Raw genomic sequence first — 25,438 nt, 5'->3', positions numbered from 1 at the left:
GAGTGGCCGTGAGCAAGTCACATGAACTCTGTGCCTCGGTCCCCCCATCTGTAAAATGGCCCGAAGGGGGATCATTTGAGAAGGCGAGTGCCTGCTGCTGGCTAGCAATGAGTGTGCTGCGTGGCATTACTGTCCGCCTTTTTGTCTCCTCCAACACAGACACCAGGGGCAAGTGGGTGGGATTAAAACCCACGCCTGGCTCCGGAGGCTGGGACTTAGTCTGCATGAATGCCCCCCAATGAATGCCCTCCCATGAATGCCCCCCTATGAATGCCCCCCCAATGAATGCCCAACAATGAATGCCCAACAATGAATGTCCCCCCAATGAGTGCCCCCAAATGAGTGCCCCCAATGAGTGCCCCCCAATGAATGCCCCCCAATGACTGCCCCCCAATGAGTGCCCCCAATGAGTGCCCCCAATGAGTGCCCCCCAATGAGTGCCCCCAATGAGTGCCCCCAATGATGCCCCCCAATAAGTGCCCCCAATGAGTGCCCCCCAATGACTGCCCCCCAATGAGTGCCCCCCATAAGTGCCCCCCAATGAGTGCCCCCAATGAGTGCCCCCCAATGACTGCCCCCCAGTGACTGCCCCCCATGAGTGCCCCCCAATGAGTGCCCCCCAATGAGTGCCCCCCAATGAGTGCCCCCCATGAGTGCCCCCCAATGAGTGCCCCCCAATGAGTGCCCCCCAATGAGTGCCCCCCAATGAGTGCCCCCCAATGACTGCCCCCCAATGACTGCCCCCCAATGAATGCCCCCCAATGAGTGCCCCCCAATGACTGCCCCCCATGAGTGCCCCCCAATGAGTGCCCCCAATGACTGCCCCCCAATGAGTGCCCCCCAATGACTGCCCCCCATGAGTGCCCCCCAATGAGTGCCCCCCAATGAGTGCCCCCCAATGAGTGCCCCCCAATGACTGCCCCCCAATGACTGCCCCCCATGAGTGCCCCCCAATGAGTGCCCCCCAATGACTGCCCCCCAATGAGTGCCCCCCAATGACTGCCCCCCAATGAGTGCCCCCCATGAGTGCCCCCCATGAGTGCCCCCCAATGAGTGCCCCCCAATGACTGCCCCCCAATGAGTGCCCCCCAATGACTGCCCCCCATGAGTGCCCCCCAATGAGTGCCCCCCAATGAGTGCCCCCCAATGAGTGCCCCCCAATGACTGCCCCCCAATGAGTGCCCCCCAATGACTGCCCCCCAGTGACTGCCCCCCAATAAGTGCCCCCCAATGAGTGCCCCCCAATGACTGCCCCCCAATGAATGCCCCCCAATGAGTGCCCCCCAGTGACTGCCCCCCAATGAGTGCCCCCCAATGACTGCCCCCCAATGAGTGCCCCCAATGACTGCCCCCCAATGACTGCCCCCTAATGAGTGCCCCCAGTGAGTGCCCCCAGTGAGTGCCCCCGGGCGCTGCAGGAGCTGGCGGAGGAGGGGAGGGACAGGAGGTGGGGGACACATCTGGGAGAACTTTCTGGGCCCCATCGGTAGGGCGGTGCGGGGAGGGAGCGAGCTCCGGGCGGGGGCTGCGCCCTGAGGGCCCGGGCATGGGCCTGGCTCACCTGTCGGAGCCGGGAGGGCGCACCCGCAGGCGGTGGGAGCCCGCGGCCCGGCCCCGCCGCCTTCCCCGCCCCCGGCGCGCCCCTCCCCGGCCGCGTCCGCCGCTCCGCAGCCCGGGCTCCGCGCTCCTGGGCCGCAGCTGGTCCGGGGCCGGGCCCTCCGCCATGAGCTCGGCCGGCGCCCCGGGCGCCCCGCCCGCCGGGTAAGTGCGCGGCCCGGGCCGGGGAGGGGGCGGCCGGCCGGGCGGGGGTGTGGGGGGAGGCGCCCCCCGGCCTCCGCGCCCGCGGCCTGCACTGCGGCTGCAGCCCGTGGCCGTGGCCGTGGCCGCCGCGGGGAGCGGGGGCGGGGGGCGGGGAGCCGGGAGCGGGGTGCAGGGTGGGGGTGGGGGGCTGCGGGAACTCGCGGGGGGGAGGAGGGGTTGGGGTGCCGGCGCAACCCTGGTCGTCTCTCCCCTCCGGGTCCCAACTTTCTCCGAATCCGCGGCCACAGGACAGCGCAGAGCCGCCTCCTCCCGGGGGGGCGTTTACACCTGTGCGTGGGCGCATTGCCACCTCGTTACAGACGAGGAAACTGAGGCACAGCTCTTAGGAACTCGTCTGGGGTCGCCAGGAGGGGAGAGGCGGGACTGGGATTTGAACGCAGCTCCATGCGATGCCAGAGCCCGCACCCCAGGCCACGCCGCCTCACCGTCAGGGGTACTGGAGGAGTTAGGAGACTGAGAAATGGACATTGGGCACAGCTGGAACCAGGGCAGGAAGGGTGGGTGTTGTCACTTCCAACGTGGCCCTCTTCCCCTCCCCCACCCTCCATCCCCCACCCCCAGAAACCCTGCAGGACCCTTTCCTGCCCCGCGCAGGGGCAGCTAACTGCGGGGAGGTGAGGAGCAGCCCTCTGCCCGTCCTGGGCCCCGGTGGTAGGGGCAGCTGCCGCCCGGGGCTGCGGGAAGGCTGCTGGGTGGAGATCTCACCAGGTGGGCTGGGAGCGGCGCCCGCCCAGCCCGGAGCCTCACCACCAGGGACAATATTTGCCGAGGCCTCGGGGCTGGCACTCCAACAGGCAGGTGACAGGGCTGGTGCCAGCCCGGAGCCTCCACGGGCCTGTGGGGTGCTCCAGGCCGAGGGCTTGGAGAAGGCTGACGGATGTCTTGACTTTTGGTTGTATGACTTTGGATAAGTCCTTTATCCTCCCTAGACTTCTTTATTTTTACCTGACTTTATTGGGGTGACATTGGTTAATAAAGTTATATAGGTTTCAGGTGTACACTTCTGTAATACATCATCTGTATATTGTGTTGTGTGTTCACCACGCCGAGTCAGGTCTCCTTCCATCCCCATTTATTCCCCCTCCCCCTGCCCTTTACTCTCCTGTCTCCCCCTTCCTCCTTTTCCCGCTGGTAATCACCGTATTGGGATCTGTCTATAAGTTTATTTGGGGGTTGTTATTTTGTTCTTAGTCCCTTCACCATTTTCACCCAGCCCCCAACCCTCTCCCCTCTGACAACTCTCAGTCTGTTCTCTGTATCTGTAAGTCTGTTTCTGTTTTATCCTTTGTTTATTTTGTTCATCAGATGCCACGTATAAATAATATCATATGCTATTTGTCTTTCTCTGACCGGCTTATTTCACTCAGCATAATACTCTCCAGGTCCATCCTATACAAGCAGTCTATCTATAGATTCAATTCAATTGCTGTCAAGATACAAATGGCATATTTCACAGAACTAGGACACATATTCCAAAAATTTATATGAAACAAGCACACACACACACACACACACACACACACACACACCAAAACAAAAATCCTCAAATAGTCTCAGCAATATTGAGAAAAAACAAGTTGGAGGAAAGTCCTAGAAGAAAACATGGGCAATAAAATCTCAGACATTTTTCATAGCAATATTTTTTCTGTTATATCTCCTCGGGCAAGGGAGACAAAGAAAAAATAATGAGACTATATAAAACGAAAACAATTTTTGCACAGCAAAGTAAAACCATCAACAAAATAAAAAGACAGCTCACTGAATGGGAGAACATATTTGCCAATGATACATCTGATAAGAGGTTAATATCCAAAATTTATTAAAAATAAAACTTCATACAATCCAAAAGAAATAAGCAATCCAACTAAAAAAATGGCCAAAGGACCTCAATAAACACTTCTCCAAAGAGAACACAGAGATGGCCAATAGACAGATGAAAAGATGCTCAAGATCACTAATCATCAGAGAAATGCAAATCAAAGCCACAAGGAGACCACCTCCGATCTCTCAGGGCGGCTCCCATCGATAAATCAACACACAGGTGCTGGGGAGGATGTGGAGAAAAGGGAACCCTCGTGCACTGTGGGTGGGAATGCAGACTGGTGCAGCCAATGTGGAGAGCAGTGCGGAGTTACCTCATTCATACATTTAAAAATGGAACTGCAATTCCAGTTCTGGGAATATATCTGAAAAAGCCTGGAACACTAATTCGAAAGCATATATGCTTCCTACCTAGACTATATGTTCACTGCTTCCCACCGAGACGTGTCCCTCCTTTGGAAAACAGAGCGGCTGGGCTGGCCGGTGTAAAAGAATATATGCTCACTGCTTCCTACCGAGACGTGTCCCTCCTTTGGAAAACAGGGCGGCTGGGCTGGATTGTGTAGATCTGGAGCCTGGTTAGGTCTCTTGCGCCCAGCCCCGATGGAGTGCAACCCTACGGGCTCCAGAAAAGCAGTTTCCAGATCAGAGGGCAGGCGGAGCAGGGCACCTGTCAAAGAACTCTGAACTCCCAGGACTGAAGCCGCATTCATCCCTCTTCCGTGCACACTCACATGCCAGTCTGTGCCCTCTTGACAGCCCGAGGCTCCTTGCACTCTTCCAGCACTGGTGGGCCTTCCTCCCCCTGCCTCCCTGCCTGCCCTCCAGGTCCCACTTGTCTGTGAGGCCAGACAGGTCTATCTCCCTCCGCCCCTGCCCCTGGTCCGTGCCCTCTGGTGGGTTCTGAGTAGAGTAGGGAGGGGCAAAGCAGTGCCACCTTCACTGTAGACACCCCTGAGGCCTGCTCTGGGCCTGGCCCTGGGTATGAGGGTCCGTGGGGAACAAACTAAGCTTTCAATCTGCACCACTTTCAAAATCATGGAATAGTGTAAGCCTCAAGGAAAAATTTCGCAAATAAAATGAGCTCCATGCTCCTGCCACCCACCTTTTCCAGATATTCACATTGTGCCCATTTATTTTATTTTTTATTATCATCATATATTTTTTGTTAATCCTCAACAAGGATATTTTTCCATTGATTTTTTTTAGAGAGAGTGGAAGGGAGGGGGGGGGGAGAGAGAGAGAGTGAGAGAGAAACATTGATGTGAGAGAGACATCGATTTGTTGCCTCCTGCACGCACCCAGACCAGGGCGGGAAATTGAGGCTGCAACTGAGGTCCATACCCTCGACCAGAATCGAACCCAGGACCCCTTCAGTTCTCAGGCTGACACTCTAATCACTGAGCCAGACCGGCTAGGGCCCCGTTTATTTTACAGTCTTATTTTAAACAAGTAAGCCGTGGCAGAGACCGTGGAAGCCTCTTGCAGCCCACCTGCCCACTTACCTCTACAGAGATCATTGCCAGCCATCCTGAATTCTGGTTTTATCATTTCTATCTGTTTTTATTCTTTTGCGGAGTGTGTGTAAGTCTAAAAAAAAATGTAGTTTGTTCTTACTCTAAAAGTTGTATACCAATGGAGTCATCCAGCATGAATCATTCTGCAGCTTTTCCTCACTCGGCTTCAGGTTTCTGAGATTTAGTCTTCCGGTCCTCGCGGCTCTGGTCCCCGCGTGCCCTGACGGGATGTTACACCCCTCGATGTGAGACTCCCATTTGCTTACTTACCCGGCCTCCTCGATGAGCATGGAGGTGTTCCCAGTGTCTTGCTGTTCAAACAATGACTCTTCTGGTACAATTGTCCACACACATGTGAGTGTTCCTCTAGGTTGCCCACAGGAGTATACTCATAGGGGTCCTATGAGGACATGGATACTCAATCTTTTAAAGTTACTTACTAGTAGTTTCCTTATAAAAGTGGGGCTAGTCAGTAAAAGAAATGATGGAAATATGTAATCTTGGGCGTGGGGGGGGCGGGGAGAAATATTAGTTACTAACTTTTTCTGTGAACTTCTTATTGTGCTTCACATTGTCTCCGTGTTCCCGCCTCCCCTCTGATTGGTGGGGAAGCAGGCTTATGGAGGTTAAAGCACCTGCCAGGTCCCTCCAATAAGGCATTGCTGAGCCGCAGCTGCGGTCCAGAACTATCTGCCTTCAAACCTCTCGGATGCCACGCTGCCCTAGGCCACGCCACCGCACTCCGTGACCCGTGATGTCTGCTTTATGCAGGGCTCCAGGGGAGTCTTTGGAAGCAGAGTCACAATCATATTTGCAGTTTCGAAAGGTCGCTTTACAAGTGCTAGGTCCCCACAGACCCACTGCCTTACCCTCTGAGTCAGCGCTCCCCTGGATGGGGAAGCAGGAAGTAAAAAGCCAGCTCTGACTCACTCTGCTCCCTGAGTGACGTCCTTGGCCTGCCTCCACTGCCCCACCCCCACCTCACCCCAGGGCAGGGGGTTCTGTCCGGAGCTGGGACTGAGGGTCCCCCAGCTCCTCCTCGCCCTGCCTACCAGGCGCTAAAGGTAGCAGTTTCAGGCAGATTAAAGCAGCGAGGTGAGAGGGAGAGAGAGAGAGAGAGAGAGAGAGCTCCAAGCTGTCTGATGCTCCCCCTTCTTACCTGGGCCTTAAGCCCCTCCCCCACTGCACCAGCTCCTGCCATTGGTCACCAGCCCTGCTTCCTGCTCCCTCAGCCTAGTCCCCTCTCCAGTCCTGTTTCCCCAGGGCACACGGAGAGGGCACGGGCACCCCTGGGGGGCTCAGGACTATATCGGCCCAGCGAGGTGGCCTCCGCAGAAAGCCCTTGGAGACGCAGGGAAAGCCCGCGGACAAGGGGGGACCCCAGTCAGCCCCGAGCGGGGAAAGACGTGGCAGACGTGGCGAGGTTGCTTTTGCAGGAAGCGTTTCTGACTTCCAGGCTCCTGAGAGGAGCAGGGCAGGCTCCTGTCTTCACGTCCTTATCTCTCCAGTGGAGATAAGAGCACCTGCCTCTTGGGGCTGGTGGGAGGACGGAGTGAAGTCATTAGTCATCAATTTGGGTAACTTAGTGATATTTTCGTGGTAGTGGTGGGTGGTTGTTAGTGCTGTTATTGAATCAATGGGGCCAGCTGTCCCTGGCCTTCCTGCGCTCCCAGCCAGCCAGCTGTTCCCCCCCCCCCACGAGCCCCCCACCTAGCAGGCCGTCCAGGGGCCTGTCTTCCTGCCCTGCCCTACAGCTCAGGCCTCCTCCTCACGCTGGTATGCCTCCAGCCCTTGGCTCACACTCTGTCTCTTTCTTGGACTTTTTTTTCTTCATCTTGTCCTCAATTCAGTGCCAGCTTTTCCAGAAAAGCTTCCTTGAAAGTCTCACCCCCACTTCTGGGCCTCTCCAGCCCAGCGATTCCCAGGAGGGCTCTGCTGTCACTGCCTCTGCCTGCAACCGTCCTTCCTCTAGCCCAGTGTTTCCCAAACTTTTGACACGTGTACCCCTTCTATAATTTTCGTAACGCGGAGTACCCCTCGTACTCATGAGAACGTAGAATTAGGCGCAGCTAAGCACGGTGCAGTGCATATCCCCACCAAACTCCGGTGCAACGCGTGTACCCCCACCAAACTCTTCCCGCACCCCTGGGGGTATGCGTACCGCACTTTGGGAAACACTGCCTAGACTAGGGGTGTCGAACTCAATCAGAGAAGGGGCCAAAATCTAAAATCCAGCCTAAATCGTGGGCCAAATGGTTTACTGAACAGTCATAAACTGACAATGTCATAAACTGACAGCGGAGTGCAGTGATGACAGCGCGGTGCGGGCCACATTGCAAGGCCTTGCGGGCTGGATTTGGCCCGCGGGCCTTGTGTTTGACACATGTGGCCTAGACCATGAGTTCCTGGGCCTGCTCTGTGTCCCCCGGCCTGGCGCAGAGCCAGAGATTAGTGGTATTTGGGGGGGGGGGGAAGGAGGAGGAGACATCAGTCCCAGGCCCTCCCCAAAGAGCTTCCAGCCCGGAGAGGTCAGCTCAGACCCAGCTCGCTACAGTTCAGTAGAAGAGGTGCTGGGAATATGTGCCTCTGTGTTGTCCGCCCATCTGTCTGTGCCTCTTTCTCTCCAGGTTGTTCCCTGTAGCGGGGTGGAGCTGGTGGTAGGGGGCGTTGCACAGAAATGGGAGGCAGGCTTGGCTCTGGAGTTGAGCAGAGATGCACATAAGCCAGGACAACAGACTGGACTCCCTGGGCTGAGCTGGTGGGCACTGGCTCACACAGAATCTCGGGTTAGAACCCATGTTTGGGCACGTGACCTTGGCCAAGCCACCTCTTCTCCGTGCTCCCGTCTCCTCCCCTGCGGTGGGGTTGATAACCTCGCTTCACAGGGCTCAGCGAGGGCTCAAGAGAGAATGCCAGGTAAACACTGGGGCCTAAGTGCTCCCTGCTCCCCGCTGAGCCATCCAGCTGAGATGGGTGGGCCGAACACCACGCCGGGCCCTGGGCAAAAGGAGACCCGGCCCTGCCTCAGGAGGAGAGGGACAGGGGCTGCTTCACGAGGGGCCGTGGTGGCCACAGAAAGGAACTGGATCTTGGTCCTCAGAGTAATGAGGAGGCAGGGAAGGAGTTCAGGTCTCGGCTGTTATGGGAGGGACGGATCAGAGGGAATAACACTTCCAACATTCTTCCTTAAAAAAATCCACCGAGAGGCTGGATTGGTTACCAGGGGTCTTCAAACTACGGCCCGCGGGCCACATGCGGCCCGCAGAGGAGTCTGATCCGGCCCGCCAGGTTTTTTGGGCAGTGAGCGCAGCCGAGGTGTTACAGTAGGAATTAGTAGTTCATATAGTCCGGCCCTCCAGCTCTCTGAGGGACCGTGATCTGGCCCCCACTTTAAAAAGTTTGAGGACCCCTGTTAAACAAACATCCTTTAAAATGCATTCCTGAGCTTCTACAGAAGTAACAGGAATCCTCTGAGCCCACAATAAGGAGGGAGCTCCCATCAGGCTGGTCAATGAGATGAAGCCACAGCAACCTGGGGGTATTTACAGATTCCAGAAACCCAGATCTTTGAGTTTTCACGGCCACTCACGGGATGGGGAAGAAGGCCCTGGGCCTGCCCACCCACAGTGAGCCCTCCCGCCCTCCACACCAATCTGGGACCTCCAAAGGGTGGCCTCGGCAAACAGGAAAAGCATCCACCTCTGCACAGGGCGACAGCAGCTCTGATGGGGACAAAAAGGTTCCCTGGAGAGTTATACATGCTGCCCTCTCACACATTTTGGGTTTGAAATGTGGTCCTGAAAATGCTCAAGCAGTGGTCTCAGGGAGGTAGTGTCCCGGGGAACCTGGTGAAATGAATGAAGATCCTCCCTGGAGGAGCATGTCCTCATCCCAAATGACCTCATCAAACAGGAGCTCGTGGTAAAAATCCAGAACACGCAGGCAGACAGGCCACTGTGAGCGATAGGCACCAGGAGCAAGAAATCGTTTCTCTGGGAGTTTAAGATACCAGAACTGACACACAGAATATAAATAATTGTGTTTAAAATGTGTAAAGAAATCAAAGGTGAAACAATAAAGCAGGGAAGAAAATACTGCCCAAGATGGCCAAGCAGATTTGAAAAAGAAGAAAGTGGAATTTCTGGAGATGAAAAATATAACCACTGCAATGAAAGACTCAGTTGACAGGATGGGCAGCAGATTGGACACATCTAAAGAGAACTCGTGAAAGGGAAGAGCTGAAGAAATTACTCAGACTCTAACGAAGAGAGTCCAAGAGGTAGAGTTATGAGACATGAAATACAGAATAAAATGGTCTAACACAGAGAGAGAGAAGGGACAGGAGGGGCGGAAGTCTCCCATCTCCCAAAGATGACGGTTGGCCTGCACTGAGGACACTGGGCACAGAGGGATGGGCTGAGAGAGGTTCGGAAGGGAGAGGCGACAGGGCTTGGGGATGGAGGAGGTGACAGAGGCCTGGGAGAGGGCTCTGTGAAGGATGACTCTCAGATTTCTGGCTTCAGGAGCTGGGAAGAGGGATGTCATTAAAGACTGGGAGAGAACAGATTCAGGAGAACAAACAAGAGTTCAATTCTAGCCGAAACCGGTTTGGCTCAGTGGTAGAGCGTCGGTCTGCGGACTGAAAGGTCCCGGGTTCGATTCCAGTCAAGGGCATGTACATTGGTTGCGGGCACATCCCCGGTGGGGGGTGTGCAAGAGGCAGCTGGTCGATGTTTCTCTCTCATCGACGTTTCTGGCTCTCTATCTCTCTCCCTTCCTCCTCTCTGTAAAATTTCAATAAAATATATTTTTTAAAAAAAGAGTTCAGTTCTAAAGAAGACATGTTTCAGTTTGCCTGGGAAGATTTGCTGATGCGTCACAGAGAGGGGACGTGAGAGCTGGGCCTTCAGGCACGTGGAGGAGTTCACCTTTAGGAGAAAGGACTTCCTCTTAACTTTTTTGGGGGAAAAGGATCTCCTTTCAGCAAGATCATCCAGGCCCATGTTGGAGCCTTTGCTCACTCAGAAGAGACCGTGAGAAGAGACATTCTCAAGATCTTCAGATAGGACTTCGGGGTCTCCTAGTTTCAGCTCTCATTTTCAACTGGGGAAGCTGAGGTCCAGAAAGGTCAGGTTTGTTCCCCTAACACCGTGGATGGCAAACTGCGGCTCTAGAGCCACCTGTGGCTCTCTGGTCCCTTGAGCGTGGTTCTTCCACAAAATACCACGGCCTGGGCGAGTCTATTTCGAAGAAGTGGCATTGGAAGAAGTTTAACTTTAAAAAATTTGGCTCTCAAAAGAAATTGCAATCATTGTCCTGTTGATATGTGACTCTGTTGACTAATGAGTTTGCCGACCACTGGCTAGCCTAATTTTCTTCATTCATTCACTTAATATTTATCAAAAACTCACGTTGTATCAAGATACTGGATGCAGTGAGCAAAATGAAGATTCTTGCCCTCAGGAGGCTTATATTTTAGTGGAAAGAGACAGTCTGTAAACACAAAAATAAGTTAAAAATATATGTCAGGCCAAAACCAGTTTGGCTCAGTGGATAGTGTGTCGGCCTATGGACTGAAGGATCCTGGGTTCAATTCCAGTCAAAGGCATGTACCTTGGTTGCGGGCACATCCCCAGTAGCGGGTGTGCAGGAGGCAGCTGATCGATGTTTCTAACTCTCTATCCCTCTCCCTTCCTCTCTGTAAAAAATCAATTAAAAAAAAAAATATATATATATATATATGTCAGAAGATGGTACGATAGAGAAGGGTAAGGGCTGGAATGTGTTGAGACGCCCCTGAAGCCCATTGTGACAGGGCCCCTGGGTTCTAGAGTGCAGGACCGGGGGCAGGGGAGGGCCTGAGCAGGAGGGAGGAAAGGACGGGCGTGGGGTTTAGTGGGAGGGCTGTGCCCCCCAGAGGGGGGAGCAGAAAAGCCCAATGGGTCAGAAGGGCCACAAAGATTCTCTTTACCCTCGTGAGAGGTGAGATACGTTTATTTCGGAGCTTCCCTTGCTCCCCTGTCCTCACTCCCCCAAACCTCGCCCCATTCTCAGGGGGCACCCCAGTCTGCCCTCCTCCCGCTGTAGGAACACTCAGAGGCGGGTCCGGATTGCCCTGTGTCCCAGCGGGCAGCCTGGAGGCCCTCCGAGGAGTCAGGGGTCCCCGGGAGGCTCTGTCCCAGCCGGGCCTGGGGCTGACAGCCCCTTCTCACACCCTGTGCCTCTCTCCTCAGGACGCCCGTGAACAGCCTCCATGAGGCCCTGGACCAGTGCATGACCGCCCTGGACCTCTTCCTCACCAACCAGTTCTCAGAAGCACTCAGCTACCTCAGGCCCAGGTGAGGCCTCCGCCGGGCAGGGGGAGGGAATGGGTGCACGGGCGCTGTGCGAGCCCGCGGAGGGGGCAGGGATGGGGTGGTTGTGTCACGGAGGACCTGAGTGCTGTGAGGGGATCCCCGTGGAGCTAAACCTGGGTCACCCTGACCCCTGAGAGTCCCATAAACATGGCTCAGGCTCCCCGCTCCACAGCTGGGAGCAGCCAGGCCTCCCGAGGTCACCGTGACTTCCTTCTCCTTATGTCCCTTCGGCCTCTCCTCTGACGTCCTGTTCCCACCGAGTCCACTGGGGGTTTCTCTGCGGTCAGCGAACACGGCCCCTTTCTCTAAGGCGCTAAAGGCTTGAGTGGCCTTTACTTAAGCCTTGTAGGGTAATAATGACAGTTAGACACTAATTCTTCTCTCATTTACTGCCTTATTTCTAAATAATATGCTTATACTGCTGTTTTTAAATTTTTTGCAGTTTTTAAAAAACTGAAATTGAGATACAATTCAGGTACCATAAAATTCACTCTTTTGTTACTTTTTAAACATCATCTATTGGGAAATAAGTTAGCTTTCATTTAAAAAAATGCTTTATTGATTTCAGAAAGACATTGGGAAGGAGAGAGAGAAAGAGGAAAAAAAAAAAAACACATTGATTTGTTGTTCCACTTATTTATGCATCTGTTGTTGATTTTTGTATGTGCCCTGACTGGGGAATCGAACCCGCAACCTTGGTGTATTGGGACAACACTCTCGCCAACTGAGCTTCCTGGCCAGGGCAGAAGTTAGCTGTCTTATACCTCTGCCCCATCTCCCTTCCCTCACCCCCCCTCTTACCATTCTATCTCAGTGTTTGGCGAGATCAATAATACATGTTTACATTATTATAACTGTGAAGTTAAGACTACATTTCCTTTCTAGAATGAATCATTGTCTCCTAACTTGCTATACGTATTTCCTGAATGCCTTATAACAGCTCAGTCAGATCATGCTATTCTGAGTTTTCCCCTAAATGGTCAGACATAGCAGGTGAGCACTCAGTTTTTCCTTTTCCTGGAAACCTATCCCCTGGAGGGCAGACAGGTCTCTGGCCGCCTCCCAGCGGTCTGTCTCCTGCACCTCTCTGCTGCTTTCGTCTTTGCTCCATCCCAGCCTTTTCTCTCTTGTCTCCTTCCTCATTTATCAGAGCATGCTCCTCCAGAAATTCCTTTTTTTTAATTATTTAAAAAAAATCCTCACCTGAGGATATATTTTTCATTGATGTATTTTATTTTACTTTTAAATATATATTTTATTGATTTTTTTTACAGAGAAGAAGGGAGAGGGAGAGAGAGTTAGAAACATCGATGAGAGAGAAACATTGATCAGCTGCCTCCTGCAACCCCCCACTGGGCTTGTGCCCGCAACCAAGGTACATGCCGTTGACCGGATTCAAACCTGGGACCCTTCAGTCTGCAGGCCAACGCTCTGTCCACTGAGCCAAACCCGTTAGGGTTCATTGATTTTAAAAAGTTTATTTTATTTTATTTTATTTAGAAAGAGTGAAAGGGAGGGAAAGAGAGATAGATGGAGGGAGGTATGTGCTCTTGACCGGGAATCGAACCCTCGACCCTTTGGTGTGCCGGCTGATACTCTAACCACTGAACACACTTAAGACTCCAGAGGCAGAGCCATTCTGTGGGATGATGAGGAGGTCAGGGGGTGACCCAGGGGGTGGGGAGATTGGGCACCTGGTGCTGGTTCATTCAGCAAAACCTCGTGAGCTCACCCAGGTGCCCAGCCGTGTGCTGGGTTCTGGGGCTGTAACACTGAGCAAGGCTTGGTCTGTTCTCAGCGAAACAAGCAATAAGGGCTGCCAGGATTTATACCTGGGCCCCAGCTCACGCGGAGAGGGGCTGGTCAGGAAATTACTGGCCACATAATTTCTGGGGCTCATTGCAAGATGAAAATATGGGGTCCTTTGTTCAAAAATGATTGGGGGCACGAGGACAATATGTGATACCTTAATCAATAAAGAAATTTAAAAAATTTAAAAAAAAGATTAAGGATTTCAAGACAGCACTAACAGAATATAAAACCAAGCATGGGGCCCTCTTGGGCAGGAGGCCCAGGGTAACTCACAGACCACACACCACGAAGCCAGCCCCGGGGGGCCTCCTGGCGGAAGTGGCGTCCATGCTGAGACGGGCTGGGTGAGGAGGGGGCAGCCCGGTGGAGAGGACACCAGGCAGAGGGAACAGGCTGTACACAGGCCTGGCAGGGGGAACAGGCAGAGGGAACAGGCTGTACACAGGCCTGGCAGGGGGAACAGGCAGAGGGAACAGGCTGTACACAGGCCTGGCAGGGGGAACAGGCAGAGGGAACAGGCTGTACACAGGCCTGGCAGCGGGAACAGGCAGAGGGAACAGGCTGTACACAGGCCTGGCAGGGGGAACAGGCAGAGGGAACAGGCTGTACACAGGCCTGGCAGGCATGGAGGGAGGGGCTCATGCATTGGAGGAGCAGAGCCACTGGGCCTGGGTGGAGTGAGGGAGCTGAAGCAGGTCCCGGGAGGGAGAGGGCCGGGTGACTGAGGGTGGACAAGGGCGTGAGTCCCCGAGAGCAGTGGTCGCCAACCTCTCGGACCTCGAGGGCCACCAGGGTCTGTGGACAGCCGGTTGGCAGCCGCCGTCCTGGAAGGAGCTTGGGCTGAGAGGAGGGCGGTGAAGGGTCTGAGCGGACCAGACCGTGGGGTGGGGGGCTTTAGGGAGAATAAAGGAAACAGAGAGGCTTGGCAGCAGGGGCCGCCTCTGCCTCCCAGCCTGGAGCAGCCTTGCCCAGAGAGGCCCTCAGACTGTGCCTTAGGCTGGGACCCAGGAAGGGTCAGGGAGGGGTGGGTCCGAGTCAGGAGGCCCAGGTGATGGGGCAAGGCTGGCTGACAGGGCCCAGAGCCTTGGCTCCTGGCGGAGGAGGGCAGGGCCGGAGGCCACAGGGCTTAGCTGACTCCAGGTGGCCACGGAGCCCCTGGTTCCATCACCAGCTCCCCGGAGGGCTCTTCCAGTGCCCGCCCCATCTTTTTATTTACTTATTTATTTATTTATTTTATTGATTTTTTACAGAGAGGAAGAGAGAGGGATAGAGAGGTAGAAACATCGATGAGAGAGAATCATCGATCAGCTGCCTTTCACACACTCCCCCACTGGGGTTGTGCCCACAACCCAGGTACGTGCCCTTGTCCGGAATCGAACCCGGGACCTTTCAGTCCACAGGCGGACGCTCTGTCCACTGAGCCACACCGGTCTTGGCACCTGCCCCATTGGCAGCTGGTCCCAGCCCAGGCGCGGGCCCCCAGGGCCGTGATGCTCCACGGCCGGTCCGCTCAGAGCTGCGGGGCCGCTGCTCCCGGGGCCTAGACTGTGTGTGCGAACAGGAAGGTGGCGTGCCTGGAGCAGGGAGGTTTTCACTCCTCTGATTCCCGAACCCCAGTCCACACCACAGCGGGCAGCTTCCCGGCCGTGGGCTGGGAGGGGCCCGGAGCCGGTGCTGTGGCCTTGGCCTCAGACTGGAAAGTCCACTTTGCCTGCCAGCTGCCCAGGGGCTGTGCTTCCGCCTGGGCCCAGCAGGTGGGGCTGAGGGGGTGGGGCGGAGTCCCTGGCCTCAGGCCTGGGGAGGGGGTGGTGTTAGGGGAAAGGGAGGGAGAGAAAGGCAGCTGCTTGAGAGTCCAAGAGGCCTGATGGCAGGGGGTTGTCTGGGAAGCCCAGGTCTGTGTGTTAAAAGATACCCCTCTTGCCGAAACCGGTTTGGCTCAATGGATAGAGCGTCGGCTTGGGGACTGAAGGGTCCCGGGTTCGATTCCGGTCAGGGGGCATGTACCTTGGCTGAGGGCATATCCCCAGTAGGGGGTGTGCAAGAGGCAGCTGAGCGATGACTCTCTCTCATTGATGTTTCTAACTCTCTATCCCTCTCTTCTTCCTCTCTGTACAAAATCAATAAAATACATTAAAAAAAAAAAAAAAAAAGATACCCCTCTTTAAGGAGTCAGCTTTTATCCGGGGTAGTGACCCTTGAGCCTGGCAGGACATGGAGGAGCTCACCTGTGTTGATCATCAGCGATATGGCCCCGGCCCCGGCCTCCTCTCTAAGCCAGCCGGGGTCCTGGGAGAGAAGGGTCGTGGTATCCATGTTACAGAGGAGGAACCTGAGGCCCAGAGAGGCTGCAAGACCGGCCAGGACCGCACAGCTGGTGACTGGCAGGGCCAGATTCCACCCTGTGTCTGAGGGCCTCAGGCCCGAGCTCCCCCCCACTGCTGCCGCGGCCTCCTTCCCAGGAGCCACTGCCCTCCGATCAAACAGTCCAGGCAACTGTTTGAGCTGGGAGGGGAGGACAGCTCCCAGGCCGGCCATCGGCTTCCTTCCGTCTTTACCTCCCTCACCTGAGGGTGACCCGGAAGTAAAAGAGCAGCTTAACTTACACAGGTGTTTCGAGAAGGAGAATAGCAGGGAAATGGGTACAATCTCGTGATTTTTCCATCCCTTAGTCTCTAAACCAGTGTTTCCCAAACTTCTCTCATGATGAGAATCACCTGGTGGAGTTGTTAAAACACAGATTCCTGAATCCCAACTAAGAAGTGCTAAACTAGAATTTTTGGGAACATATAGGTAAAATTGTATACTTAACTAGTGCTCTAAGACAGATGTTATATACAGAGCACTAAGTTAGGTATGCAATTTTACCTATATGTTCTCAAAAATTCTAGTTTAGCACTTCTTAGTTGGGATTCAGGAATCTGTGTTTTAACAACTCCACCAGGTGATTCTCATCCTGAGAGAAGTTTGGGAAACACTGCTCTAAACCGTAGTCACCTCTCTGCCCGGAAGTTCCCAGCACAGCCTGGCATGGAGGAGGAGCCTCAGTAACGAATGGGGGGTGCCGGGAAGGGGGCGAAACCGCTGCCGCACCTACTGTGTGCCCCGTAAGGTTGCTCCCCGGCCAGCCCACGAGGACCAGCTCAGGCCGGCCAGCACGATCGTTCCCATTTTGCAGGAACGTAAATCAAGGCCCAGACATGGTCTGACTTCTCCAAGTCCAGAGCGGGACTGGCGCTGTTCTCCTTCCAACTTGCCTGCTGCTCTCTCTCCATGGGTTAGACTGGATGTTCCCCACCCCGCACCCCGGTCCCAACACAGCCTTCACTGAGGAGCTGGGGGAAGGCGTCCTGCCTGCGTACCCTGGTGCTGAGGACAGAGGTGCCTCCTACAGAGCTGTGTCCCCAGGAGCCCCAGTCCGGGGAGGGAGCCGTGACTGCGGGTTCCAGCTCCTGTGAGCCGCTCCGCAGTCACAGACACAGGCTCCCTGAGGACGGAGCCCGGGACTCCAACTGGCCCTGATACTCAGGGAGCCGGAGGGGAGGGGAGGATAGTTCAAACGGAGGGAACAGCGTGTACAGAGACCTGGGAGGAGGGAGACGGTGGGATTTTCTTGAGGAGAGCACAGTGCCGTTCAGTTTTGAAAGCTACTGGATCACAGGGCAGAAGCAGATGTGTCAGGACCACGGGGCTGGAGAGGTGGGCGGGGCCTGCATTGTGTGGAGCCTCTGGGGATGTGGAAGCCTGGAGGTGTCCCCAGAGAGGCTCAGCCAGGGAGCAGCGTGATCTGAGGGTGCCTGGGAGAGGCAGGCGGTGGGGTAGGGGGAGGAGGAGGAGGAGGAGGATGGGGGGAGGGGAGGGGGAGGGGAGGGGGAGGGGAGGGGAGAAGGAAGGGAAGGGGGAGGAGGAGGGGAAGGGGGAAGAGGAGGGGGAGGGGGAAGAGGAGGGGGAGGGGGAAGAGAAGGGGGAGGGGGAGGGGGAGGAGGTGGTGGTGGAGGTGGTGGAGGTGGTGGTGGTGGTGGTGGTGGTCCCTGGAACCGGCTCTGGGGGAGCCCAGGGGTGGGGCTGAGGATAGAAAGGGTCCGATGGACCAGATGTGGGCTCCCTCTGCCTGCACCCAGGGGAGGGGAGGCGGAAGGTAGAGGCTGCCCTGCCTGAGTGCTGGGAAGTGTGGCCTGGGCCAGCTTTGGGCCTTCACAGCAGCTGGTTGCTGTATCTCCGCAGAACAGAAGAGAAGCTGGGCTCAGGATTGGAGTGTCGCTTACAGCCACTTTGCTGGGATCCGAGGTCTTCCCTCCCGGGACCCCCCCTCAGCCCCAGGCAGCACGGGAGGGGCCGGCCTGACGTTCTAGGAGTTGGTGCTCTCACGCCTCTTCTCTCGGCAGAACCAAGGAGAGCATGTACCACTCGCTGACGTATGCCACCATCCTGGAGATGCAGGCCATGATGACCTTTGACCCTCAGGACATCCTGCTCGCCGGCAACATGATGAAGGAGGCGCAGTTGCTGTGTCAGAGGTCGGGCCCTGGGGCAGCCGGGCTGCGGGGTCATGAGGCCCATCCTTCTGACACCCTGGCCTATCCCGGTGCCCGGAATGCCGCCATGAGTGCTCCTTTGGGCGAAGAGGCGGTGTGCCCGCGGCTCACAGCCGGCTGGCAGCACTGCCTCCGGAGCCTTGTTGTCTGAGCCGCTCCCCGGGCTCCCAGCCTGATGAGGGGGAGACACAGTCTGGCTCTGTCGTTAGTAACTCTCTGACCTTAGGCTGGGCCCTCCGGGGCCTTGACTTTCCCATCTATAAAATGGGTGCGATGGTATCAGGGTTGTCACGGGGACTGAATGAAAATACAAGTCACGGGACCTGGCGTGTAATTGGGGTTCAGTATATGTTACCGCTTACATGAACGAGTCAATGGCCTCCAAGTGTCTGTGCCCAGGTGACTGTCACTCATTGGGCACACAGTCATGCTTGCCCTCGGCCAGTGGTCGGAAGACTGCGGCTTGCGAGCCACACACGGCTCTTGAGCCGCGGTTTGCCGCTCTGTGGACTAAGGAGTTTGCCGACCACTGCCCTGGGCTGTGCCCTGTGCTGGGTGCTGGCCGCCCAGCGCGTCACCAGACCCCAGCCTGTTGGACGCTCCCATGGCCTGGTGGGACGACAGGCACACACAGGGGCATCCCCGTGTGATGTAGGGAAGCACGAGGGCTGCTGGGGGTTCGGCTGGAGGAGAGGGAGGGCTTCCTGGAGGAGGCGGTGCCGGAGCTGGTCTGGGAAGGATGAGTAGCAGCCGAGGAGGGAGGAGAGGGGGCTCTGACCGAGGCGACAGCGGGGCCAGGGGGTGAGAGAGCCTGGATCTGGAGAAGTCGCCGGGGGTTCCGCGGGCAGAGTCCCAGGGTCGGGGCGGGAGCTCACGGGGACCCGCACTCACACCCCGGAAGGAACAGAGGCTCCTTTCTGCCCTTCAGGTACCGGAAGAAGTCCTCCGTGACAGATTCCTTCAGCAGCCTGGTACACCGCCCCACTATGGACCAGTTCACGGAAGGTGTGGCACCCGGACGGCTCATCCCTGCTGGCCCGGCTCCCGCCCCGGGAGGGCGGCTCCCCTCCCCGGCCCCCCGCGGGGGCCGGGCTCTGGCCTGATGCCGGGACTCACATGGGGTGTGGGGAGTGGCTCCCTGGTGAAGGGGGAGCCGGTCAGACGCTTCGCCTGCCCGGGACCTGGAAGACGGCGCCGGAGTCCGCGTGCTTTGCCCCTCGGGCCCGGGGCCTGAGCGCTGTGTGCACAGTTAGTTTTCCGGTCTCGGTGGCAGTGACCTCCTCTGCCCCAGCGGGAAGGAGGTTTTAGAAGGTGACCCCCGGGACGAGGCAGCTGAAGGCAGTGGAAGATGGTCTGGGTGGCCAGAGCCATGTGGTGTCTTTATTTTTATTTTTTAAAAACATTATTGATTCTTTTTTTTATTGTATTGTATTAATTTTTCACAGAGAGGAAGAGAGAGGGATAGAGAGTTAGAAACATCGATGAGAGAGAATCACCGAACAGCTGCCTCCTGCACACCTCCCACTGGGGATGTGCCCGCAACCAAGATACACACCCTTGACCGGAATCGAACCTGGGACCTTTCAGTCCGCAGGCCAACGCTCTATCCACTGAGCCAAACCGGTTTTGGCCGTGTGGAGCCTTTGTGTCTCAGGCGACAGTCCTGGAGGTAGCAGCACAATTTGGGGCTCTTCAATAGAGAGGCAAATGGCCTTCCCCACCCGGAGAGGCCTGGCAGGTTCCACCAAGAAACACCACAATGGCCTGTGAGGGTGCCATTGCCTCCTTCGCATCTCCCGTGGCTCCCTGTCGCCCGCAGAACCAAATCTGTGACTCCCCACCGGCGTCAGGTCCCTCTGCAAGTGGCCTCTCCTTCCCCGGCCCTTCCCCCTCCCACCTCACCCACTTCAACCTCCTGGGCCTCCGCCGTCTTCCAGCACTGGAATGGTTTGGCTCTCCTGGGCCTCTCCCTTTTTCAACCCAAATGCCCCATCTTCTGGAAGGCGCCCCTGGCTGTGAGGTCTCCTTCCCTTGCTCCCACGGCTGCTTTGTCCCTCTGTTCACCCAGCACCTTCTCCCGGCCCGGCCCCCGCGGGGTGATGGAGCACAGCCCCCGCGGGGCTTGGGGGACAGAGCCGCTGCGGGCCCTGCGCTGACATCCTGGGTGTTGGGTGGGGGAACCCGCTGGAAGACCAGGGGCCGGCAAGGCGAGCAGAGAATCAGACCAGCGTGGGCACTGCAGAGCCCGGCCTGGGTGACGGGGTGCAGGGCGTGGGGAGTGGGGGTGGGAGGGTTTGGCCCACGCTCCCCGCCGGGGGTCCCGGGAGGCCACAGGCTTTGGTTTTCTCCCCACAGAGGAGATCCACGCTGAGGTCTGCTACGCTGAGTGCCTGCTGCAGAGAGCAGCCCTGACCTTCCTGCAGGTAGGAGCCCTCCACGTAGACACGCAGCCTGGGGCGGCCAGACGACGGCCACCGTGTCAGAGGCAGGAGGGTCTGCAGCAGCCACCATCGGTTCCCTTGGGGTTCCACAAGGACTGAGGCTCAGCCCCCCCAGCACGCCCCGCCCTGGCCAGGCCCAGGGGCAGAGGTGTGGGCTCCATCCGCTCCGGACTGCTGTGTTCCTGTGGCGGGTCACGTGGGATGACAGGCCTGGCCGCAGGGCCTGCTTTACGAGTTCACTTGATTCACTCAAAAAGCTGACTTGTAGCATCTTCTACAACGTGCTACACGTTGCACATACACGACAGGTGTGTGTGTGTGTGTGTGTGTGTGTGTGTGTGTGTTTTTCCATATATTTTATTGATTTTTTTACAGAGAGGAAGAGAGAGGGATAGAGAGTTAGAAACATCAATGAGAGAGTCATCGATCAGCTGCCCTCTTGCACACCCCCTACTGGGGATCGAACCCTGGACCTTTCAGTCCGCAGGCCGACGCTCTATCCACTGAGCCAAACCGGTTTCGGCGGGGTGTATGTGTGTGTGTGTGTGTGGTTTTTGCATGCCGCCTCACACACACCGCATGTTTGTGCTCACACACATTGACACACATTATTTAATCCTCCTCTCGCAGACCCGCAAAGGGCAGGGTTTAAGGGAAGGAGCCACTTTCCCGAGGCCACGTGGTCAGCAAAGGGCGGAGCTGGGATTTGAACCCAGACCTGGCGCTCCTTACCCACAATGGTAGTTAGAGAACCGTCACCTCATGATTGTACCAAAAAGTCTGGGTCATGATTGTCACATGTAATCATCATGTAAATATATATATATATATTAGGTTGGAAAAGCACATATAAATTTTATTGTTGGGGTGCTGTTTAATTTTCTTTGCTATTTTTTCTATCTTTTTGGGTCTTTGGTGATGAGAACCGGATTAAATCCTAATCCTTCATTAGGATCACTGTAATAATTACACCAGGAATGTCCTTTTATTAGTTTATTCTAGTATTCCACATAATAAATAAACGCTCACAACCACCCAACTGGAGAACACAACATTGCTAGCAAGTCTCCTCCCTGCTGGGCCCCTCCCGCCCTCTGTCCTGCCTCCCTCCACAGGGGGAGAAACTAGCTAGAGTTTTAGGTTAATCACTCCCCACCCTATTTTTAAAAACTAGCCTTTTCATCTTCCAACTCATGTCTGAACAGCACTCGATGTGTTCGCTGGCGTCGGGCTTTGAAAGGCCTCCAGCTGAGCGGGACCCGCTTTCTCTGCCCAGTCCTGTGGCTGCGCCGTTCTCTCTGCGAATGCGCCAGCGTGTTTGTTCATTCTCGGTTTCTGGTGCTCTCCGCTGTGAGCGGCGGGGCTGGAAACATGCTTGAAGGCCACGGCCACAGCCCAGGCCCGTCCGTTCCTCTTGGGCGCACACCCCGGAGTGGCACAGCTGGGTGGGCTGCAGGTATTCGTGCTGCACCTTACAGATGTGACACATGCCAGCTTGTGAGGAACACAAACAATCCAAAATGAGCGCCCCTCCTCCTGTCCCACATCCCTCCACAGAGAGGAGGCCCGGGGACCCGGGGGAGTCACAGGGCGTGTCTCCGCCGGGCCTCCGCCCAGCACGGAGGGGGCACTTTGGAGGTCTTGTTTGGTGAGCAAGATCCTCATCTCAAGTCCCAAAGGCAGGGAGACCCGGTTTGGCTGACCTCTGACCCCACCCCTCTAGGGCCCTCATAGAGCTGGTCGGAGGGAGGGGAAGGCGGGGCTCAGAGTCTTGTATGATCTTCCTCTGGCTACCCACCCAGGCCCAGCTCTTAGCGTCTCTCCCTCCTGCAGGATGAGAACATGGTGAGCTTCATCAAGGGCGGCATCAAAGTTCGAAACAGCTACCAGACTTACAAGTGAGTGGGGCTGGCGGGGGGGGGGGGGGGCAGGGGCAGTGGGGGCGCAGGCCTGGGCACAGCAGCTGCTACGTGGGCCTCCCAGGCTGCTCGGTGGGCGGCGGGGGGCGCTGGCTGGAGGCAGGGCGCCTGGAATGCCGTGTGACCTCAGGCAGGTGTCTGCACCCTCGGGACCTCAGCTTTCTGGAATGTTATTCCCCTGGTTTTCCTGGGTGTGCCTGGTGGTGCCCCTGACTGCTCACTCTGTGCCGACCTTGAACGAGGTACTTAAGACACAATTCTGAGCTAACAGCTTGGCGTGGTGGGGGCAGGAGGAAAGACACAGTGATTTTGAGAATAGCCGGAATCGGTTTGGCTCAGTGGATAGAGCGTCGGCCTGCGGGCTGAAGGGTCCTGGTTTCAATACTTGGTTGCAGGCACATCCCCCATCGGGGGGGGTGCAGGAGGCAGCTGATTGATGTTTTTAGTGCTCTGTCTCCCTTCCTCTCTGTAAAAAAAAAAAAAAAAAAAAAAAAAAATCAATTAAAAAATATATAAATAAATAAAAAAGAAGAGCAGCAGCAGAACTCCTACACACCCAGATGCGCTTTCCCCACGAAGCCTTCCGTGGCCTCTCCAGTCCACAGGGGTGGTGTCCACATACCCCCCCAGATGGGAGCAACTGCCCGAGGGCCAGATCATGTCTGTGCCATCTCAGCCCCGGGCACGGCAGAGGCCGTGTCTGCGGGTGAAGGAAGGAGGACTCAGAACAGAGCACTTCTCCCTAACACTGTATCACAAACATCTATAATATAATCCCCGAATTCGGAGAGCTCTGGAAGCTCATTCCCCCACCCCAGGTTTGGCATTAAAAATCATTTTCCACGAAAAGTTTATGTGAATTGGCTTGAGACTATTTATCATCTCTGTTTCTCCCCTTCGCTGGGACCGTTCCCCAGCAGAGCGGGTTTGAGTGTGACGGCGAGGGATGGCACGGCGGGCCGGTCCGGGATTGTGTGAGGGAAAGCAGATGAGCGTTCTGGCTCCTCCAGTCTCACCCCACAGCTGCCAGCGCGATGTTTCCAAAGCACAAGCCGTGTCAGTGTCAGGTCAGCCCCGGCCAAGTTCCAGGCTCCTCTCGCCTTAGAAGAAGGTCCTGGGTCACGGCCAACCTCGTCGGGACCCCACGGCCTCCGGACGTGCTGTCCTCCCTGCCAGGAGCGCCGTTTCTGTGCCAGCTCGTCCCTTCTCACCCCTCAGCTTTCCGCTCAAATGTCAGCTCCGCAGGGAAGCCTTCCCCGAAGCCCAGACTGCGTCCAGCCCCAGGGTCCCTCTCCTTGGAGGCCCTCCTTCCCGTCACAGACCCCCTGGGGTCCAGCCCCCAGAGTGGGAGACTTGGGGGGCTGGCAGCAGTGTGATGGCTCCCTGCTGTCCCTCAGTGCCTGGCCCAGAGCGGCCTCAGCCAGCATCTGCTGATTAAAAGCCTTCAGGATGCTCAAGGCAGGGAAGAAGGCAGGCCCGTAAGGCTGCTGTGCTGTCCCAGGCCGCGGGACACGGGCTTCGTACAGCGAGTGGCTGGGGGAAGAGCTGGATTCTAACCAGGAGGCTCCAAGAAGAGGGGGTGTTGGAGTTAGCCCGGTGGTTCTCAACTGGGGGTAACACCCCCATGAGACATTGTCTGTCACAACTGGCATCTAGTGGGTAGAAGCCAGGGATGCTGCTAACTGTCCTGCGATGCACGGGACAGCCCCCTGACCCCCAAAAAGAATCGTTCAGCCTAAAGTGCCCGCGGTGCTGAGGTTGAGGAAGTGCTTTAGACAAAATGCAGAGCACAGCAACTGCCTAGGCATTGGACAAGGAGGGGCGCTATGGCGGAGACAGCTGTCCTTCAGGGTGAGGAGCGTGTGATTACGGTGGGAGAGGTGGTTGGAAACGCCAGCTCCCTGGACTGCCGGAACTGTTCTATCCCTGCTCCCGAGCGTTCCGAGGTCAGCTGGGCGTGGGGCATTGTTCGGCCCCGCCGGGATGAGACCAGCCCCCAACGTGTGCTTTGCGTCCCTCTGCAGGGAGCTGGACAGCCTGGTGCAGTCCTCGCAGTACTGCAAGGGGGAGAACCACAGGCACTTTGAAGGCGGCGTGAAGCTTGGTGTGGGCGCCTTCAACCTGGTGAGTGGGAGAGCCCCCCCCCAGGTCCCGTGTCCGGGCTCAGAATTAACCTCCCGCACATCCCGCCTCACACATGCTCTGCTGCGCGCCTGGCTCTGGGCCAGCCCCGGCCCCGCTGTGGTAGCCTGGGGGGGGGGGGGGGGGGTGCCCAGCGTGGGTGGGGGTGCAGTGGGTGCTGGCACTGGCTCCAGAGTCCGCCTTGCGCATTTCTCCCCAGGTCAAGTTGTAAACTTAAAAACTACCGTAGTGGCAGTATCTATGGCACCAGAAAGGGACAAACAGTAAACCAGGGCCTTTTCAGCCTCGGAGGCTGGTGGCTAAACACGGACCGATGGCAGGGCAGGGGACAGGCCGGGAAACAGCTGATGGCCCACAGGGACTGGGGCTTTGGGGAAGGTTTCATGGAGGGGGTGGTATTTGAGCTGGATCTTGAAGCATCCATAGGTGAAGGGAGTTTTCTAGGCAGGGAAGGGCATTCTAGGCTGAAGGAACAGTAGGGGTTAGCACGGAGGCTCAGAAAAGCTGTGTGTGTGTGTGTGTGTGTGTGTGTGTGTGTGTGTGTGTGAGTGATGTGGGGTAGTGGGTAAGGGGTGGGAGCGGCTCTCTCCACTTCAGGCAAAGCCTGTTCTGAGAGCAGGCCTTGGGGCAGGGGTCCTGGCCCCACTCTGAGTTCCAGTTTCCTCCTGTGTAAATATGGGAGCTGGGATCCTGGGCCACGTGCTGAGAAACACAGCTACAAAGGGCCGTGGCTGCTTTAGCAGGCTCTGGCCAGACCTCCCTGGGTTCAAGGCCTGCCTCCACCTCCGATGAGCTTTGGGGCCTTGGACAGGTCCTGCCCACTCACCCATGCCTCAGTTTCCCCATCTGTCAAAAGGGTCAATAAGCCCTCTAGGCTGGGCTGTTCTGAGGATCAAATGCAGTGAGAGTCCCTGGCCCAAAGTAGGGGTTCGGTGTAGTAATGACAATAGCTGACTAACGTGTGCAGGCCCCTCCTATGGGCTTCACACAGATTAATTTGACCCATCTGCACAGCACCGCCATGAGGTAAGGGCTAGTAAAGTTCCCGTTTTACACACGAGGACACGGAGGCACAGA

General features: G+C 56.5%; 1 protein-coding gene across 1 annotated transcript in view; it reads left to right on the top strand.

The window, feature by feature from the left end:
- Positions 1-1,500: 1,500 nt before the first annotated feature.
- The window catches only part of TTC39A (tetratricopeptide repeat domain 39A), a 39,884-nt gene continuing 15,946 nt past the window's right edge, over positions 1,501-25,438 (top strand). Inside the window, exons 1-7 of the mRNA XM_084872911.1 lie at positions 1,501-1,761; positions 11,393-11,497; positions 17,710-17,841; positions 18,788-18,864; positions 20,215-20,282; positions 22,134-22,198; positions 24,244-24,343. Of these exons, the coding sequence (XP_084729037.1) occupies positions 1,547-1,761; positions 11,393-11,497; positions 17,710-17,841; positions 18,788-18,864; positions 20,215-20,282; positions 22,134-22,198; positions 24,244-24,343 (762 nt within the window). The 5' untranslated portion in view covers positions 1,501-1,546. The remainder of the gene's footprint in view (positions 1,762-11,392; positions 11,498-17,709; positions 17,842-18,787; positions 18,865-20,214; positions 20,283-22,133; positions 22,199-24,243; positions 24,344-25,438) is intronic.

Source organism: Pipistrellus hanaki, assembly GCF_964339955.1.
Source record: "Pipistrellus hanaki genome assembly, chromosome: 2".
Classification (NCBI taxonomy): domain Eukaryota; kingdom Metazoa; phylum Chordata; class Mammalia; order Chiroptera; family Vespertilionidae; genus Pipistrellus; species Pipistrellus hanaki.
This window is presented reverse-complemented; position numbering and strand designations above follow the sequence as displayed.